General features: G+C 44.4%; 1 protein-coding gene across 6 annotated transcripts in view; it reads right to left on the reverse strand.

The window, feature by feature from the left end:
* Positions 1 to 1,048: 1,048 nt before the first annotated feature.
* LOC309535520 (arf-GAP with SH3 domain, ANK repeat and PH domain-containing protein 1-like) overlaps positions 1,049 to 20,965 on the reverse strand; it is a 35,141-nt gene continuing 15,224 nt past the window's right edge. For 4 of the 6 annotated variants that reach the window (XM_082228644.1, XM_082228645.1, XM_082228646.1 and 1 more), the window contains 15 exons: positions 20,633 to 20,796; positions 19,871 to 20,004; positions 19,115 to 19,206; positions 16,986 to 17,175; positions 16,145 to 16,230; positions 13,853 to 13,968; positions 13,147 to 13,214; positions 11,787 to 11,894; positions 10,288 to 10,525; positions 9,444 to 9,605; positions 6,942 to 7,005; positions 5,929 to 5,978; positions 4,522 to 4,661; positions 3,423 to 3,541; positions 1,049 to 2,872 (listed from right to left, as the gene is read on the reverse strand). In XM_082228644.1, coding sequence (XP_082084770.1) covers positions 2,785 to 2,872; positions 3,423 to 3,541; positions 4,522 to 4,661; positions 5,929 to 5,978; positions 6,942 to 7,005; positions 9,444 to 9,605; positions 10,288 to 10,525; positions 11,787 to 11,894; positions 13,147 to 13,214; positions 13,853 to 13,968; positions 16,145 to 16,230; positions 16,986 to 17,175; positions 19,115 to 19,206; positions 19,871 to 20,004; positions 20,633 to 20,796 — 1,819 coding nt within the window. In that variant the 3' untranslated portion in view covers positions 1,049 to 2,784. Of the gene's footprint in view, positions 2,873 to 3,418; positions 3,542 to 4,521; positions 4,662 to 5,928; positions 5,979 to 6,941; positions 7,006 to 9,443; positions 9,606 to 10,287; positions 10,526 to 11,786; positions 11,895 to 13,146; positions 13,215 to 13,852; positions 13,969 to 16,144; positions 16,231 to 16,985; positions 17,176 to 19,114; positions 19,207 to 19,870; positions 20,005 to 20,632; positions 20,797 to 20,965 lie in introns of all 6 variants that reach the window. The other 2 variants (XM_082228649.1, XM_082228647.1) reach the window with 1 other exon arrangement.

Below are 20,965 nucleotides of genomic sequence, written 5' to 3' on the forward strand. Positions count from 1 at the left end.
ACTTCAGACTACCTGGAACATCCACAGATGTGGAGGCCATCAGAACATGTAATTCTCTTTTGTCAGTTTTTCTTACTATGCTTTCAGGGAGAGGTCAGTAACTCTAGACTGTATTTTAGCTTTCAGGCATTTATCTATGTGTAAGTAAGTAAGTAAATGCATCATATGTAAGTATTGAAACTTAACCTTTATTCTTGTGGTGTTTTTTTTATATTGTATATTTTTGTTGTGAACTGCCCTGAGATCTATGGATGAAGATATACAAATTTAATCAAACAAACAGACAAACAAACAATGATTGATTGTACCAGGTGCATGAATTGCCAGTTTATTTCCAGGTCCATTTTAAAGTACTGAGCTTATTCTTTAAAGGTTTAGGACCAGGTTACCTTAGAGTAGGGCTAGGAAACCCTTTTTAGCCTAAACTGCATGCCACTGGTGGGTAGGGTTAAAAATATAAAGTGGGTGGAGCAACAGATATAACTCTTACCTTTTGTACAGAAGGCTTCATTGCAGCTATGCAAAAGTCTCCATCCTTCATCCAGGCAAAAGCACTCGGAGAGTGTGCAGTAAGGCTGGTGGGAAGGGGGTATGGGTACTTGTGAGGGGGCTTATTCTTGGAGAGTCCCAAGGCCTAGAGGTTCACTCTTCCTGCCTTCACCTGTAGTCTGCTCACACTTTGAGATCAGCTTCAGAGACTCTGCTTGTGTGCCTGACTGTAAGAGCAATTAGGCTAATGGGAATTTGGGAGAGGGCCTTTTTGGCAGTGGCCCCATGCCTGTGGAACTCTGTTTCAGCTGAAATATATAAGGCTCCATTATTGTAGACCTTTAAGCAAGCCCCAAAGATCCACCTATTTACAACTGACTCCTCTTAAATAGTAATTTTATTGAGTTGAACTAGGTATATTTAATATCTGCATTTCTTTTTTACTATTTGACACACAAAGCAGGTTTTCAACTTCCCTCAAAACCTTCCACTCAGAAGTAACACAGGAAAAGTGTGATTTCCAATCTCCCTTGGTAGTCTGACTAAGCAGCATGAGACGTAAGCAAAAGAAAATTTATTACAGGAGTGGTGGTGGTGGTGATAAAACATGCATTCAGGTGTACCAAAAATTTTAGGAAATAAAGAAACATGAGACAAAAATTAAATAGTATACAGTTTTGGACTGCAGTACATTTTCTTCTCAGGTGGAATCATATCATTTGAAAAGATAGATAGGAAAGAGCTCTGATGATTCAGGCAATCCGGATTACATCTATTAACGCAAGGCAGCTGTAAAGATGTCAACTGCAATTCTTGGATATTTCAGGTTGGGCAGTCTTAGTAAGAATAGATAAATAGGGTTACTGTTATGTAAAGAAATGGTAATACTTTATTTGCAATGAAGTGTTTAATGCTTGTGCTGTTCAATAAGGATATACAGGGTGAGTCTTTTAATAGAGGTTCCGTGGAACACGTGTACTCTGTATCCACAGGGCCTCTTTTAAAGGACTCACCCTGTAATTAGATCAGTTAGAACTATTATTTCTGAAATCACTGGTATGAATGGTAAAACTGTCCCGTTAAGATTGGAGTGGGATTAGAGATGGCTTGGAAAGCCTTCTAAGGAACAGGAACCAATGGTCCTCCAGAGGTTGCTGAACTCCAACTCCCATCAGCCATAGTCAGCAAGGGCAAGGATGCCGGGAGTTGAAATCCAACAACATCTGAAGGGCTAAAGATTCACCATCCTTGTGTTATATAAGCAGCAAAATCTGAATTTATTCACAGGGTGGGACACATTTGCAAAAACTGAAATATATTTTATGTGAGGGTTTGTTTGTTTTTAAAGGAAGGTGGGGCTCCTTGCATCACTAGAAAAAGGTTGCTGCATGGGGTGCACATGGGATTGGAGACTTAGCTGATGGATTTTGCTTCATGGACTGGTTGATTGCTATGTTGGAATTCAAAAAGAATCTTTCCCATAGCTTGTGGAAGGCAATGAAAGGGGGCTATTATGATTTTGTCCCACTTGTTTCTGCCATCAGGAACTATAGGCTCAGCAAGTATCTTCTGCTGGTTAACATTTGGGTTGAGCTTCATAGCCTTTTAGTCCTTCAGGTTATATGATTCTAACTCACAAAGGGAGCTCCACATTGTTGAAAATGCCTATTTTTCCGTGCAGTGGAAGGGAGTAACAGTGAAGAGGTGGAGCTTTCCTAACAGAATACCTGGAACATATTGATCCCATTCACAGATACACAGTGTGGAAGCTGCTTTCCTATGGAACAACCGCTGCCCAAGTGTGCATGAATGAAGCAACCACCTAGAGAGGTAACCTAGAGGATCTTTCCCACCCAATTATTACCTAGCTGTGAGGTTTGAGAATGATTCAGTTGGAAAAGATGCATGGAGTTGGCTTCACTCTTGGATGTCTGGTATTCATACAATAAACCATAGCAATGACGGATTGAACCACCAAAAAAAGGGCTCCTGTGCCACTCTGAGTGTGTATGAAAGAGGCCAGTGAGTTTGTCAGATAATACAGGGTAGCTACAATTCTATTTAAATCAATGGACATTTTACCAGTGGCTTGAATGAGAGGTGGGTTGCACTTTAGTCTATGATGACATTTCTGCATCAGTGGGCCTGATTCCTGGTCCAGCATGTCGTCCTACAGATTGGTGACCGAGTTAGTAAATGTGAGAGGAACACTACTGAAGTCTTGGCATGCTGCCTTCAGAGGCCACTCTTAAAGCAGAGGATTATATTTTCAGTAAATAATTAAGTGTTCTTTCATCAACCCATCCTTCTATTCATGCAGAATGTAAACAAACGATGCTGGGAATACACCTTTCCTGGAAGGCTGCCCTTCAATCCTGCCACACTGCAAAGAAAGAAAGAGCAGAAGGTGAGGCAGTTTTAACACAGAGAGAAAAACCTCAGTGCATTGTAATTACAAGTCTTACAACGACTGTATTTCTGAGACCATCATTCCCTATATTTATGGGATTGGGATGCAATGCAATATGATGACTGGAGGCAGCACCCGGCGTCATTGGGAAGCAACTGGAGCTCCAGAGCCCTGACCAGGGTCATTGCCAATGCAGACCTGACTTTCTGAGCAGCACTGGGTCTACCTGCCATTTTAATATTCAATACACAATATTCCCTCATGCTCCAGGGCATTGTGGGAAATTAAAATTGTGTCTGGCAAGCATTGTTGAAAATAAATGGTGGATAGATCCCCTATCTGGTGCTGAAGCTGTTGCATGACACAGCCCATCAATGCTAACTCCTGCCAAGGCCCACTGACCACAGGGCACTTTGCTGAGGACCCCCTCAAACCTGGAGCTAGTCCCATGGGGTAGGGTAACGATCAGTGCCATGATAAGGAATCCCCAGCAATCACCCAGAAGAAACTGTCACATACCCACCAATTGGAGTCCTCCTGTCCTTCTACTACAATTATCTCTCCGGTCTGGAAGGTTAGCTCATCTTCATGGTCAGCCTGGCAGTCATAAAGGGCTCTGACCCGACACACACTGGAGTGTTTCTGAAAATGGGCACCAGAAAGCAATGTTAAGCTTGCAGACACAGATAATGTAGTTCAGGGTTGGGGGAACTTGTGGCCCTCTAGATGTTTTTGGGACTCCTAACTTCCATCAGCCCCAGCCAGCACAACCAATAGTCAGGAATGATGGGAACTGTAGTCGAGTAACATCTGGAAGGACACAGGTTCCCCCAACCCTCATGTAGTTCATGTGGAAGGCCTCAGTCACTTACACATGAAGAAGCTTTATAGCAAGAAGGAAATGCTCAGAACGGAAGGAAGAAGAAGAGTTTGGATTTGATATCCCGCTTTATCACTACCCGAAGGAGTCTCAAAGCGGCTAACAATCTCCTTTCCCTTCCTCCCCCACAACAAACACTCTGTGAGGTGAGTGGGGCTGAGAGACTTCAAAAAAGTGTGACTAGCCCAAGGTCACCCAGCAGCTGCATGTGGAGGAGCGGAGACGCGAACCCGGTTCACCAGATTACGAGTCCACCGCTCTTAACCATACTGGAGTCTTTGAATTGTTATTTTTGGCAACTTGTTGTGGATTCTTAGCAAGCAGGGCTGAATGGTACATTTGCAAGCAACTGGCATGAGTGAAGTCTCTTCTCAGTTATATTGTGATGCAGACCTCATCACAATATGGCTGAGGAGAGGGGCCACCACCATGCAATTAATTTCTTCACCCCTGAATCCTGTTAGTGACAGACAGATTTCATTACCTCATCGCTTTGGCTCACTTGGTGATTCATAATATCCCTGAGGTTGACAATTTCACATTAAAAGTGGTGTACAGACTACCCCACATTCTTCAGAAGCTTAATTCACACACACACACACACACACACACACACTCCTACAGTAGTCAGAGGCAGCTTAGGTCAGTGAAAGGCAACCATCCTTAGCTAATAGTATACTAAAATGAAGAGGGAAAATGAAAGCACTTAGTAAGAAAATGTAAATTTAAATGAAGAACACACCAAACCTCCCCTTTTTGGCAGTGGTGGTGGGACATCATCTGATGATTCAAAGGATGATTCCAGTGAGGGGGAGGAAGTCCACTGGCTTTTTCTTGCATGTTGATTTTGCTCACAAATTGTCTCCTCTTCCTTTAAGGCAGCTGCAACACAAAACACAGCCCTGTTGTGTTATTTCATGTTGGAGGTGCAACAGTGGTGATCATTCTGTGTGCAACTTGTCAGTGTTAAAGTCAACTAGCTAAGAGGAGGACAGGTTGAGGTGTTGCTTAGCAACCATGCAGAGTACCATGATGTTTGCTGAGGTATAACATGCTCTTATTGAATGTGTAGTTGTGCAGAAGATTTCCTCTTTATGATTGGTTAAATGTCTCCCTGCTATGTGCAAGGCCTGAAGTAAGAAAAACAAACCTCTCCATCCCTTTCTGCTCAAATTATGTTTTCTCTGTGAAATCTGGCACTAGAGTAAGGTTGCATTACATATACTACATATTTCAGTTTTTAAAAAATGAAATTAGCAAGTGTTGTAGTTATCTCTGCAGCCAGTCCTCACACAGTTTAAAGACAAAAAGAAAATTGACACAGTACTAACAATTTACACCTGATTTTTGCCTTGCAAGTATAGCAGGATTTCTACACAGTTTCGGGAAAATCCAGAACAAGAGGCATGGCATTTTAAAACACCTAGTAGTGGAGGTGCAGTCTGGTAATAAATAGAGGCAAGGTTACACATCACCAGCAAGCACCTCAGAACCAAGTGAGACAATGGAACTATACTGGTTTACATCTGAAATGATTGAACTACAATTCAACAGAAGCTCCCCACAAAGTACTTGCAAAACCAGAGCAATAGCTTGGGCGAGGAAACACAGGGATGCAACAGTTAGGGGAACATATCACCTAAGGCACTTCCAGACTGTTGTTATTTTGGGGTGGGATTCAATCACATAACAGCAAATTTAGCTTGTGCAGTCCTAGGTGACTGGAAGTTATGTGGAACAAACCTGGTTTCCCCCAAATATTTGACTTTTTGCAGTAAGGAAAGTGATGGGAAAATGCACTTTAAAGTGTGGCTAACATTTGCTTTGATGCAATGTCATTTAATCTCCCCAAAAGCAAGTCAATAAAAAATAAACCTGCTCAATAAACAGGTCATTTGGAAGTGCCTCTAGATTCTGAAATGGTGTCAAAATGGAAAAACAAGGCTGATGTAGGAACACCTTGTGCAACTGAATACAAGGAAGTAAAATTCACAAAACTTATGATATAGTAGAAGTCCGTAAGCTCAAAAAGAAATCAACTTTAAAAGGAAATAATATGTGAAATATTGTTGGACGACTGTAGTGGGGAGAAGGAAGTAGCTCAGCTGGTATTTGCTTGGGAGAGAGAGAGAGTGAGAGAGTGTTTTACCTTGTTGCCAGGAATCCACCACCACTTCAGGGAGTTCAGAAGAATCAGAACTAAAGGAAATAGGGGGGGGGGGAGTGTTCATTCACCTTGAAGAATCCCTCATTTCCTAATTGATGTGCTTGAAAAACAGCAGCCACCTAGAAATTCATACCAACTGACAGGACAGGTGAGCAGAAGAAAGGCAGCTGTCTTGTAAATGAGGATTCTGACCAATATAAGTTTTATATTCACAATGCAAGTTAAAGTTGCTTCCATATTGTCACTATATTGCGGGTATGATTCCATCATATACCAGAAACTTCAGTTTGCACAATTAAAATAAATTTGGTGCTCTTGCAGAACAAAACAAAAATTTTGGTGGTCAGGAAAGTATACTGGAAAGAATGGGATGACAGCAAAGTTGGGCAACATTACATAACCTCTGTGTAAATTCTGTGCAAATGAATCAGGATGAACAAACGGGAAATCTGGAAGAGCCCTAACTGAACTGCTTTAAAACCTCATTCTCTGCTCTTGAGCAGTATATACAGAGACAGACGGATTGACAAAGACAAAGATTGCCCAACCACCCTGTTTCAAAACACAGCTGGGGTGCACCAGGCAATCAGCTCTGCATCACAGGGCCCCTCCAGAACTGTGTTTTATTGCAGAGGCATTCTGCAACATGTTCTTGACACAACAGTAGTGGTGGATTTATTCTGCTTTAGTTTGTTCTGCAGTGCTGCCCCAAAGCTACCACATTATTGCTGTCCAGGGGGGTGCAACAGTGCAACAAAAGCGGGACAAAAATAAACTAGAACAATTGTAGTATGCAAAGTTACTGAATTTCAGCAGTAAGCTATGATATATGAGCTGGCCAAAAATGAATCCGGGAGACTGCCGCAAAACATTTGCAGCTGCAAACAGTACTGAAAGTGGGATCACATATGACAGCCCCAATAGCTTCATGAGTACAAATCACGAATGTGCAATGAAAAGGATGTCTGGAGGAGCCTCCAGACACACATGGTTACCTCAACCTCCTAGAAGAGGCTCCTTCTGGAGAGCAACGTCTTGGAAGGGAGAAAGATCTAGGGTCTAAGACAGAGACAAAGGGACTTTTCTGTTTACAAGCCAGCATCAGGTCAGTTTACTATAGCATAAACTTATGAGCAAACAATCCTTTGATGACATAGTAAAACCAGTTGAGTCCCCCCCACCTTGTTTGCCACAATGACTACTGTAATTTTGTGAATGTTCTGACCTGCCTCTGATATGCACATGCCCAAAACACATCTCACAATCTCTCAAAAATCCTTCAAAATGTGAATCCACCAAGGAGGGATTATAAAATCACTGTCTCAACATGTCAGAGGATTCACAAATCCTGTCACTGCAGCAAAAAACAAACAAACCCCAACTTGTGGACTCTTAACAGCATCAATGACATGTCAAAATGGTTGTGAATTAGAGCAGTGTTTCCCAACCACTGTTCCGCGGCACACTAGTGTGCCGCGAGATGTTGCCTGGTGTGCCGCGGGAAAAATTAAAAAATCCGAAAGATTTTTTTTTAAAAAAGTCAAATTTTCGATTGGGGCGCCGTCACTAGATGACCCCTGGGGTTCCCTCCCTCCCTCCCGCTCTGCGCCTCCCTCCTCCTCCTCCTCCGGGGAGGCCCTTCCTGGCTCTCGGCCAAGGCTTGGCGGCTGCCACTCACTCACTCGCTCGCCCACCCGTCCCTCCATCCCTGCACCCAGCCTCTCCCCCTCCGTCCCCGGCGCGGGGGCTGCCGGGATCCGTAGTCCCCTCGCCCTTGGGCTCCGCGCCCGCGCGGGGTGTGCAAACTACGTTTCCCAGCGTGGCCTGGCGGGCCGGGCGTTTTGTTTGAAGCGTTCTTCTCCCGGCCATGGAATGAGGGCAGCGGCGGCGGCTGGGCGGGCAGGGGCTCTTCCGCGCAGACCCCGCGCAGCCTGCCTGCGCCCCCGTGGAGATCGGGCAGCAGGATGGAGCCCGGGGATCCCCGCGGAGGCGGAGCGGCAGAGGCTGCCCCCCAGGTAGGGCTGCGTTGGGGGGGGGTTATTTTTGCAATGCTGCATCCACGCCGGAGGGGACGCATCGGACCGCGGGGAGACCCCTTGGCGGGCGTGCAAGGCAATGCATGCGTGCAGGCGTTGCATGGAGTGCAGTGCAATGCAATGGCAACACGGCGCCCTGCATGCATGCATGCAACTTCCACTGGCGCTCCGGACTTGGCAGGTGAGGGGGGTCCCCAGTGGGCGGCAGAGAGAGCCGGGAGGGCGAAGGGGAGCCGGGGGGGGAGCAGCGCTGCTCCCCGAGCCGAGCCCGGGGGGAAACTTCGGCGTCGTTGCGCCGGGTGTTGGAAGCGGAGGCTGGCGGGGGCCCCTCACCTGCAAAACCTGGTCGCCTCTCATATATTTCATGCATTGCATTCATCGCCCGCTTTCTCCTCCAAGGAGCTCCCGGGGGCGCGCGTGGTTCTCCCCGTGTTATCCTCGCAACAACAGCCCTGCGAGGTGGGTCAGGCGAGTGGCCCAAGGGAGCACCCAGGGATTGTCCTGGCCAGGTGGGGTGATTTGAACCCTGCTCTCTGCCCGGTCTTCGTCCTCATTTAGCCCCCACATGTGCATGACTGTGCATGACTGAGGTTTTCCCCCCTCGTCTTGGCTATGGTGTGAGTCTGTGCTGTTAATTAATGGGGTTCTGCCTTCGGAGAAGATGAGCCAGCCCTCAAGGAGGTGATTATGTAATTTGCTAGCAATTCATGTCCCTCCCGGCGTGACGCTGCGCGCTGACGTCACGGGGCTGTAATGGTGGTGTGCCTCGAGATTTTTTTCATGAAACAAGTGTGCCTTTGCCCAAAAAAGGTTGGGAAACACTGAATTAGAGTGATGCATTCAGGATAGTTGTGGTCCATTCTCACTATCATGCCACGGTCCCTGACTTTCATGTAATCAACTTGAAGGTTATTTGCTACCTCAAAAGAATGCATTCATCCTCTCTCCATTCTGGATTGTTTGGAATGCTTCTGAAGTGATTCAGTATATGAACTGATGGGCATTTTTAAAGAAATAGCTAATGTGCTAAAATAAACCCAATTTGATTTTTAAAGGGAATTTTAGCCAGATGAACTGAATTTGTGAACTCACCACATCTTGATTAAAATCATATTTTTTGCAGGTTTGCAAGATGTGGTGGCCTACATAGTCAAAGTGTGTCAGAGCATTCAGAGATAATCAACATTTAGAAATGGTGCAGGAAGGCGTATTTAAAAAATCACCCGTGTTTCCTAACTTCATATACCTAGAGCTGTGTTTCCAGATTTTAGCACGCTGGTATCCTGTGGTAGTTTGTGAATAAGAAGAGTTAATGTCCCTAGTCAATGTCAATAGTGGACCGATGATATACCTCAGCATAAAGCCTCCCTCCCCCCAATAAATCTAGATTTAGATATATTCCTGTTCCTCATTTTTATAATTAATGCAGCAATCCTCAGCTGATTCAGTGAGCTCTCTTACCTGCAGTTGGGCTGGTAGGATTGAGTGGTGTGCTGGGAGAAGGCTCTGAGGAGGTCCGCTTATGTCGAATTGTCAGAGGTGGAGGCAGGATCTTTCTAGGTGCTGTGTCTGCAGGGAGGACTGACCAGCTGGATGGGGGCAGTGGAGGAGGGAAGCTGGGGGCTGACCAAAAAAAGAGAAAAAGTCAGTGATAACACTCTTGTTGAAGGTTGTTGGACTGCAGGTCCCATCAGCCTCAGCCAACATGCCCAGTGGTGAGGCTTGATGGGACTTGTACGTCAACAATGTCTGGACAGCCATGAGTTCTGCACCCATGCCCTAAAAATAAAGGAGCTGGCCATCCATACCTAGGTGCAAAATTTAAGATATATTGTATAGTTTGCATATAAATAGGAGATGCGCAACACTGCTCACCATGGCAGTATTTACACTTGAAAGTAGCAATCAGTTACATCTTCTTCACACCCACAGAGGTATGTGAAAGAAAGGATATCAACCTCTGCCTCCCTGTCTTCTAGGTCTCCAAAATCCCCATTAAAATACATTCTTGACCAGAGTGAAAAGTGGATATGAATAATGCACCTTTGGCCTTACCACCCTTACACTTTACTCCCCCCCCCGTCCCGCCGCCCCCCCCCCCGCAAAAAAGCTGTAGGGTACACTTTGCACATTGTGGAGAGACAGAAGCCAACATCTCTACTCAGGCAAAATGGGAGTACAGTAATTAGACGGCTCATATGGTACATCAGGGAATTAGCTAACACAGGAATGGTGCAGTTATAGCACTATAATTCTGTAGCTATAAAGGCAGTGATGAAATAGGACATTATCAACGCTGTCTAACCTTTAGGTGCATTGCGCGGTGGCAGCGGTGGGCCTGTACAGGCAGGGGGCGATGTTGCCACAGTGGGTCTAGAGGCAGAAACATGTGGCACAGCGTATAGCTCACGGAGCTTCTCTGGGGATAGTGGACTGGATCCCTTGGAGAAGTCAGCTGGATTTTTCCATGATTGAGAGGCTGTTCCAGGCAAATTGTAGCAGCTCTGAGGACGATGAAAGCGATCTTTTTTCGCTGGACTAAGCTGAAACAAATAAATGTAAACCATGTTAATAGACAGCAGAATAAAATACTAGAAACCTTACCCAAGAACAGCATTGCTGGATCAGCAGCCCAATTTAATTTAGTATTCTGCTTCCAAGAGCCTCCAGCCACCAGGACGCTTTGAAGAGGTCACAAAGGGCAACAGCAGTTCCCTGTTGTTTGGTATACTACTTCTGTACATGGAAGTTCCAGCTGAGAGGATGCACACACAATGCATGTAGAATAAATGGATGAAGGGCTTCTCCTTGAGACGTATTCATTTTTTACAATTCCAAGGTCCTTGTTCAAATAAGAACTAATAATTATAGTCAGTGCCTGATCCTGGAAACCAGATGCTTGTCTATTTTGGATCTAAGTTTGAAACACTTAAGTTGTGTGATGGCTTTTTAAATGAACTTTTTCTCTTCAGGCAAGCGCCTCATGGTGAAGACTGAAGCCTTATTCATGTTTAATGCCTAGCATGTGTGCACAGGATTGCAGCCCTATTTTATAATAATAATAATAATAATAATAATAATAATAATAATAATAATAATAAATAATAATAATAATAATAATAATAATAATAATAATAATAATAATGACGATGATGAAGTAGCTCTCCTTAAAAAAAAGTAATAATTGTAGTCTTGAGCATGATAAAGAGCTTTCCTCTGTGGTGAATAGCTCCCTGCAATCTTTGATTAAAACATGCAGGCCTGTATTCAACTAACTTGTTGCAGAGAAGCAAGTGCAAGGATCCCCACTAATGCAGCAGGATTCCAACCCTACTCTCCTGTTCCCTCTCCTATGCCCTCCCCAAGTCTGTTCCAGATTGTTTGGAGAATCCCTAGAACAGTGAGTGGGAGAGGAAAGGGAAGATTATTTCCTTGTGCAGGCAGAAATCCTTGTGCTAATGGAATGACCTCCTTAGCACTATGTTGACCACAACCCGTGGGCTGCAGCCTAGCACAAAATCAAGTATGCTGAAATCACTGGCTTTGAGTGGCCTTGGAATACATTGATTAAAATGATTCACATTAATAACCCCAGTAGTGGATCATTCTTGGGATTCTGCCAATTCTATAATTCAATGACTACAGAAATATCCATTCGGTTTTGCCTATTTTCACAAACTCCCTGCTGGAAGAGGCACCCAACTTTAAGCGACCAAATGTGTTTTAGGAAGGTGCTGAGAAATGGGAAGCAATGGGTAGACCTCCAGCTCACAAAACAACTGATCAAAAGTGCTGGGACCTTACCTTCTCATCCAGATCATCATCGCTTTCGAACATGTCTTCTTGGCCCAGCCGCCACTCATATTCCACATGAGCTCGCATGTTGAACTGATCATTTTGAGCCTGCAATAGCTGCAAGAGAGACGACACTCACTCTAGTATCTCTTCACATTCTTTCTTATTATAGTTTGGAAAAGTTCCAAAGCAAACTTTAAGTTTGCTGGAGTCCTAGCTGCTCTCTTTTGTATTCCAGGGTTCTAGTGGGGAAGTGGAAAATAGTACTGCCGAAGGACAAAAGGTGCTTCCAGCTTAATATGGAGGTTTAATATTGTAAACAGGTCTGAGATATCACAAATGGGTCATTGTGTGTGTTTTTTTAGTTTATCAGATTTTCCCTGGAAAAGGTAAATCCAAATTAAAAGAGGGGCAGGTCAGGATGCAGGCTGCCATATTAATGCCAATGATGTTGTGTGGATGCTGCAATATTTTTTTAAAACTTGTGGGCATGATGAGCAGCTATCCCACAATAAATAACCATCTGGAAGCACCCAGAAGAGAAGGGGTAGTGGGGGCTATAATCCCAACACCACAAATTGCCAATAAATTGTTGGTGAATTGGGGCTGTATTTCTGTCACTTCCTTAACTACTCACACAGAAGCATGTTTTTCACTAAAGCAGAAAAAGCTTTTACAAAATGCAAATGAAGAGAAGCCTTGCATATATATATATTTTAAATTTCTATACCAGCCTTTATCTGAAGATCACAGGGCGGTTTACAATATAAAAACCCAAAACTATATAACATAGTAACAAAAACAATACCCCTTCCAGTTTAGAAGGCCATAGATTGTTTAATTGGCCAAAGGCCTGGGAGAAGAGGAATATGTCTAACTTGGTGGCTACCGTCTCCCAACTTCTCTTCTCTTATTTTCATAGGTGAATTCACACAACAGCACTACTTTTACAGGGTATAGTTTTAAAGTGCTAGGTAAACCTGATAACCTTGTTTTCAGCAAAGACCAAGTGAGAGTGTGCACACAAAATAAGCACAGGAGCAATGGGCAATGATAGTTTCATAGTAATTTGAATCTCTTGAAAATACAGAGCACTAGATATTTAATTTTGCCAAGAGCTCAATATTTGGGTATGTCCAGATTCCAGACACAGGAACATAGGAAGCTACCTTACACCAAGTCAGACCATTCGTACATCTGCCTCAGTATTGCCTACACTGACTGGTAGAGGCTCATCTGCTTTTCAGACAGAGGCCTCATTCAGTCCACTATGGAGATGCCAGAGTCTGAACCTGGCCCTTTCTAAATACTTCTCAAGCTCATTACTTTCCTATAGTGGCAAAGCAGAAATAAACCTCCCATTTCTTACCAGATTTTCACACACATCGTGATTCATTTGCCTAGCAATATCGAGGGCTGTCTCTCCAGCTTCATTCGCTGTTAAGAAATATCAGATGACACCAAATGAGTAATAATGAGAGCAACAGACTAAGCTGTATTGATATCACCATACTTTTAGGAACGGGGGAGAAATTTGATTCAGTTCACATTTAAAGGTGAATCTTTCAAACTGGCACTTTCCAAAATATGGGAACTAAAACATGGCCACCTGTCAAAATTTACATTTGTCTGAATTTTTTGACTCAGTTCTCCAACCAAATAATTACAAGAATGCATATATAAGGAGGAAATGTGCACAGGGGGAAATGAGGGGAGCTTGCCACAGCAGGAGAGGGGAGACACTGCATGACTCTTCACTATCCTGATTCATCTCTGCCTCGTGATCTCTCTTCTCACACTCACCTGCTTTTGCTTCTGCCTCTGGTTCTTGATTCTCTCTGCCACAGACTTTCCTAACTCACTAAGCCCTGTTGCCCCTTCAACCTCTGACACCTCCTCCTTCCAGGGCTTCTCCCTCTGACCACTCAGTGTCACCAATCCCTGGGCCTTCGTCCCTTGGTGGGTTCCCCAGCAGGTTCCTACTACCATTCCTCTGTGTCCAACCAGTCTGTGACAAGTAAGGAGTTATTTCCCCTCCTAACTCAAACGGTAATTTTTGTTTGGTAACCACTTACTGATTGTGATGTTGGCTCTGGCCCGTAGAAGGAGTTTTATGCATTCAGGTTTATTGTGAAGGCTGCAGTAATGAAGTGGGGTGTTGCCCTTGGAGGTCTGCTTCACCAGGCTCCCACTGGATGAGAGACAATTATTAGCCAGGCAGATTGTTTCCCATTTATAGAATGCCGTATTTTTTGTCCTATAGGGCGCCCTGGCCCAAAGGACGCACCTCATGTGTTTTTTTGGGGGGGAAATGAATAAAAAAAATATATTCTCCCCCCCAGCCGCGGCTGCCGCCTCAAGCCTTGTGCACACCTGCCCGAAGCCTTGCGCGCCCGGCGGGACTTCTGGCTTGCGGATACCTGTGCTTCAGGCTGTGGGCTGCCTGCGAGGTGCCGCCGGGCGCGCAAGGCTTGCGGACACCCGCCCGAAGCACGGGGCACCCTCCGGAGGGCTCCCCGTGCTTCGGGCTGCAGGCTGCCGCCCCAAGCCTCGCACGCCTGGCGGGACCTCCCTCCGGGTGCGCCAGGCTTTGCAACACCCGCCCGAAGCATGGGGCACCCTCTGGAGGGCGGCCCATGCTTCGGGCTGCAGGCTGCTGCCCGCAAGCCTTGTGAGCCTGCGGGAATTCCCGCCACCGGGCTTCCAAGGCTTGCGGATAGCTTCCTAAAGCCTGGAGAGTGAGGGGGTCGGTGCGCACCGATGCCTCTCGCTCTCCAGGCTTCAGCGAAAGCTTGCATTCGCCCCATAGGACGCACACACATTTCCCCTTCATTTTTGGAGGGGAAAAAGTGCGTCCTATGGGGCAAAAAATACGGTACTTCATTTCTTTGATGGCTTAATTTACCAAGGAGTGGAATCAGTCTACAAATAACTCCCCCTTAACATTCACACTCCAGATAAATGTACATTTTTTACAATATATACAGTCAGTGAGTCTAAGCAATACAATGGTAATGCAATGGAGTATGGCTTGAATATGAGGAACAAGTCTTGGGTTATGCAATTAAATACTGCTGAGAACTGGAAGAGGAAGAGAAAGAGATATACCTGGACCTTGCCATTACAGTGGTACCTTGGGTTACAAATACCTTGGGTTACAAACACTTTGGGTTACAGACTCCGCTAACCCAGAAGTAGTACCTCAGGTTAAGAACTTTACCCCAGGATGAGAACAGAAATTGTGCGGCGGCGGTGTGGTGGCAGCGGGAGGCCCCATTAGCTAAAGTGGTACCTCAGGTTAAGAACGGTTTCAGGTTAAGAACGGACCTCCGGAACGAATTAAGTTCGTAACCAGAGGTACCACTGTACAGTAGTACCTTGGGTTACAAATGCTTCAGGTTACATACGCTTCAGGTTACAGACTCTGCTAACCCAGAAATAGTACCTTGGGTTAAGAACTTTGCTTCAGGATGAGAACAGAAATCGTGCTCTGGCGGCATGGCGGGAACTGAAGGCCCCATTAGCTAAAGTGGTGCTTCAGGTTAAGAACAGTTTCAGGTTAAGAACAGACCTCCAGAACGAATTAAGTACGTAACCAGAGGTACCACTGTACTGCCTCAGCTTCAACAGCAGCAATTGACACCACTTTGTTCTCTCCACCATTTCATTTCCTCATTAGCCGAGGGAGTTAGTGTCGCCATCACCACCCCTCCCCAGCTGTTGATAGGTGCCATTACACACACAATATACACACACACACAGCTGATCCAGCTCTCCCAGAATTAAATTCTGTTTTTGTCCGGGGACTCAATCTTCTAATTAACATGACCAAATTAAAATACATGTATATAATTGTCAGCATCATTTTCAGGGCTGGAAACTCAGAAGATAGCACAACAGCATGTAACATATAGAGAATGCCTTTTGGCACACAACAAGCACAAATTCACACATGCATGCTCAGCACTGGATGACATGCTCAGCCTGGTGATGATTTACATGAAGGAACATGCCATTCTAGTTCAAACACCATAGAGAACTTTAATATCTTTTTCAACTAAACGGAAAGAGTGCTTAAAAAGGGGGGGCATGAAGAGGGTGCTGAAGAAAACTTCAGAAGAGCCCAAACAGACAAGACTTCTTCAAGTCCAAGCAGCTTCCTTTCGTCCCTAAACAATGCAGATAGCTTTTTGCAAGGAAATAGTGTGTGTGTGTGTGTGTGTGTGTGTGTGTGTGTCTTCCTACTCTCATTCAGGACCTTTCTGTTGTTGTTGCAAAAAATAAAAATAAAAAATAAATCCCAAAACAAAACCCCTCAATAGTAGGTCTTACCTCAATTTATCATGAGGCCTAGGGAGTCAGCTTACCTATTCTGCACCAGAAAATCTACAATATGCAAAGATGTTCGGTCACATACTAGAACCGCCAGATGGAGAAGTGTCTCGCCTGGCTCCTTTAAACAAAGAAGAAGAAGACAAAGTGATTGTGCACCTATGTTTTGCTGCTTTCTTTGCTTACTGCTAAGTCCTAGCCATTGATCTTTAGCATCATGGAAATCACTTCCTGATGGCATTCATATCGCTCTAAAAACTTCAGGGGAAGGCTTAGGCAGGCTCTTAATTGTATTTTTCTATAATCAGTTCCTGGCATAAACTTCAAGCTAAACTACATGCTATGTGTTGTGTATTTATTTTATTAAAATGTTTATACGCTGCAAATTATGCAGGCAACTCAAGACAGTTCAACATATATAATCTAAATAACCATTAAATAAATAAAGTACAGTGGATCTGTCATTATTTCTCCCTGAGAGGTTTTTTTTTGTAAAGGGGGAAGGGAGGCAATACTGTATATGAGATGCAAGAGACAATGGGAGAAGTACATAAAATACACAAAGGCAAAGGGGAATATGATCCCAGTTGCCAAATGCTGAGTCAAAAATAATGAAGAGGAAACAACTGTGTTGCTTTATTATGCAAGCAAAAGGCCTTGGAGAAATAGCCAAATAACTAAAGCAATGCTATTCAGTGACTCAGAGTTTATGAATCTCCTTAGTGTATAGCCTAGGCGCAAATACCTTCTCTTACCGGGTTCAATAAAACCTGTTCTGGTTGGACTGTGTGTGCTGCTTTCCTCCTGCAACATTGATGTTATCTCTGCTAAAGTGTAGGTGTGCTTGTCAGCTCTTTGGGGCAGAAGAAGCCTCACCTGCCTGTACCCCAGAAGGGCCTGATTTAAATCCACCTTTTCAGCATATGCCTGAAGCAAGATAAATATATCCTTGTCTTTGACAGCATCCTGCAGGTCCTTGAGCCTGGCAGCTGGGCTCTCTGTGGTCCTCCGAGCAACATACTTCCTATCAACATACTTGGAGATGATAAAATCCTTCCGGAGAGCCCTGTAATGGTGCAAAGCACAAATTGGAAACCATGGCTCTGATGGGGCATTTTGATGCAAAGCCAGCAGAAAAGCCGATGTCAAGAATAGCCTCTAAGTCAACAAGAAGCAGAAGTTCAGAGCTTCAATCCATGGGTAGAGACTATGGGTTTCACCAGATGACCTATTTATTGAGCATTCATCATGATTTGCTTACACAAAACTTACACGGTGTTTAGGCTATCTATGCCTGACCTCTATTGAGCATTTCTTCTGATTTGTTTGCAGGGTGGACCAGTTTAGGATATGCTTTATATTTTATGTAAAACATCTTACACCTTGCCCTTTCAGAAGCAGAAAATAAACCATTGTTTTAAAGTGTGCTCCAATAAGGGAATTAAGATCAACATATGAAACCTGTTTTCTTTTCCCTCAGCCTGATTATTATTGGCTTGCGGTAACACAGAGACAGGTTTTTTCACTAGTGTCATTGTTGTTGTAGAACGCTGACCTTGCTGAAATGCAAGAGAGGTCCATCAGTATTGGCATGCTGCCGGTTTTTGAAGTCACACCTGTTTAGACAAGCATTTGCTTGATCTCCTGCTTTAAACCTCCTGCTTTAATTGTTTTAATTGCTGTTTCAGCTCTTTTAATTGTGCTGTTTTAATAGTCTTGTCTTAGGGCTTATCTATACTTAACTGTCCTCTGAGCTTTCTCATCATAGTCCACACTTTAAAACTCTGTGTCTGAGCACTCTTTCTTTCTGCTCTGGAGCTTTCCCTGAGAAAACCCATGTATCCTTGAGTAACTCCCCCCAGAAAAAACCACTTACTACTACTACTGGGATGCGGGTGGCGCTGTGGGTTAAACCACAGAGCCTAGGGCTTGCCGATCAGAAGGTCGGTGGTTCAAATCCCTGCAACAGGGTGAGTTCCCGTTGCTCAGTCCCTGTTCCTGCCAACCCAGCAGCTTCGAAAGCATGTCAAAGTGCAAGTAGATAAGTAGGTACCACTCCGGCAGGAAGTTAAACAGTGTTTCCGTGCACTGCTCTGGTTCGCCAGAAGCAGCTTAGCCATGCTGGCCACATGACCCAGAAGCTGTTTGTGGACAAACGCCAGCTCCCTCGGACAGTAAAGCCAGATGAGCACCGCAACCCGAGTCGTCCGCGACTGGACCTAATGGTCAGGGGTCCCTTTACCTTTACCACCACTACTACACAACAGGGTTCTTATGTTCAACTGGGGGTGGGGGCAGGGTAGGCTAAAAAGACTACCAGGATTTTACCAGGGATCTTCCTATATACCTGGCTCTCTACATCAAAACAGCAGTGCAGGAAAGTCTGTGTCCAGACAATCTCTAAAGCTCAAGTCCTCAGGTGTTAACCTCATATCCTTATTACACATGCACTCTCTACTAATTTAACCTACATTATTTATAAGATATTATGTCACAAGTAGTACAAGGTATTCCTATAAATTTGTTGGGCAAAATCTACCTATGGTGAAACCATGCTGCCTTATTGTCTATCTGCTATCTTCTCTTACATATCTAAGATGCACTCTTCTAACATTGACAGTAGGACCTTGTAAACAGAGAGGTAGGACTTTTGCCTTCGTTCCCTGCTTTTACACTTCTCAACTGGATTATGGACTTGATGCGTCATTGGGTCTGATCTATGCCAACAAAATATAAAATATCTATTTTAATAGATTCCATAGTTGCCATCTCTCACAATATAACCACTTAATGCACTGGATGTAAGAAACCCTCTTTGAAAGTTCTTGCCACAATCAATTATAGACAATAAATCAATGGGTGTCACCAAAATTTGTTTTGTTCTGACATTTGGCTTGCGATGTAATGTCGGACATGTTTGGGCTTCTCCCATTGCCCACCCCCCAACACTCTTTCCCACTCACCAGAATAAGAAAACAACAAAAACCACAATTAAGATTATTTACATTGCACTATTAGTAGAAGGCTTTAGAGATGCGCTGGGAAGATTGGCTTCAACAATGTCATTAAACTGTGTGTTTCCAATATTCTTTGCCAACTGCAAAACAAATAAGATGTAATTTAACACACAACAGGAAATAAAAATATAGCTATGTCAGTGCCAAGCATGTGTTTGCCCACAAGCTGCATTCTGGATGGGTCTTAAGACAGAGAAAATCACGTTAGAGTAGGAGAAATGTTGAACTATGGCAACATTTGAGTAGTACTTCTGTGTTATTTATGCCCTGCTTAGCTTAAATGTAAAGGAAGGAGTAAGGAGGAAAGTAACAACAGACACAGACACTGTGTGTGTGTGTGTGTGTGTGTACATACTATGCATTTAAAGTAAACTTAAACCCCATAATGCCCCCCAAAGAATCCTGGAAAATGAAGTTTGTCAAGGCTGCTGGGAATTGTAGCTTTGTGAGTGGCAAACTACAGTTCCCAAGATTATTTGAGGGGAAGCAATGTGCTTTAAATGTATGGTGTGCACACAGCCTGGGTTAGCAGGCAAGGTGAAACCATGCTAACGTCACAGAAAGTGGCAGACTGCAAAATAAATGGGGTAGAGAGGAAAACAGCATAATCACCGAAGGAATGTTGTAACCAAAATAGAGCTTATTAAAGAGGTGAATCAGTTGTACTTAGAAGGGGAAATGCCATCATGAACTTTGAATGGAAGGTGGTTGTTGTAGTGCAGAACACAGTCAGAACGCCCTTACCAGAAGCTCTGAGGTTGCCAGTTTGTCCAAGGCTACTGACTGAATACGGGAATGATGGACACCCATTTCTCGGTGAATGCCAGAGCATTCAATGCAAATCAGGATTCCCAAATTAATGGAGAGCCAAGCTGGGTCTGTGCAGAGTAAGCAAGAACAAAACAGGTATTGTCACCTTCCTGAAGGTGATGGACAGTATGGTAAGAAATCTTCACACTTTTGCCTCATGGAATGTTCTCAACACCTCTGAGGGCCCTCAAAAATGTCAGTGGAAGGGGTGAACATTTGCTCAGTTTACTATAGAACAATTATCTTCAAAGCTTCAAACACATAAAAATGAAATGAAATAATAGGATGCCTAGTGAAAATTAATGATTTCCTAAAAATCACTCCACCCCCCCCATCCCCTGCCCACATGCCCTGGGTTGCTGTGCGAAAGAGAAACCTGGCAGACAAGCAGCGGCAAGAACAGACCCATCTGCCATGTCCAACAAAGTCTCTTGCCAGGTCAATTCCTTCATCCACAATCACGTCATGAATGGCAGTGGTCTTATGAATCATTGACCTGGCGTTGACCAGACCCTGAGGCAGGAATAGTCCTCAGACAATGTCAGTCCTCAATAATGACATGATCTGGTCATAGCATAAGTCCTCCTTCTGCTCGTGATCACTGAGATTGGGTATCCCAATGCATCCCCCTTTGTAGAACCTGCCCCAGCCATTCAGGGTCAAAATGGGAAGTAGTTCAGCTGTTTCCTTTTGCACCTGATGCTGAGCAGTCACAGCACATGCTGTTTCCTGGCATGCGCTTTATCTCCTTGATGATAGCTCCGGTCAGGTCGTCCATGCTGCACTCTTCCCTGCCTTGTGCTTGTTTGAATGCCACGTTGAGAGCCTCTTCTTTACTATTGCTGAGGACAGAGACCCATCTGCAAGCCAGAAGGAAACTACTGTCAGATAAACTGAACTTCCCCACCCTTTCAGTCGGCCTAGATTAGATTTACTGGTACTGTGGACTGCATGGATGGCTGTAACGCTGTACTGTTTTTAACACTGATTGGGAGCCGCCCAGAGTGGCTGGGGAAACTCAGCCAGATG

The sequence above is a fragment of the Podarcis vaucheri genome (assembly GCF_965113315.1).
Source record: "Podarcis vaucheri genome assembly, chromosome: 6".
NCBI classification, from domain to species: Eukaryota; Metazoa; Chordata; class Lepidosauria; order Squamata; family Lacertidae; genus Podarcis; species Podarcis vaucheri.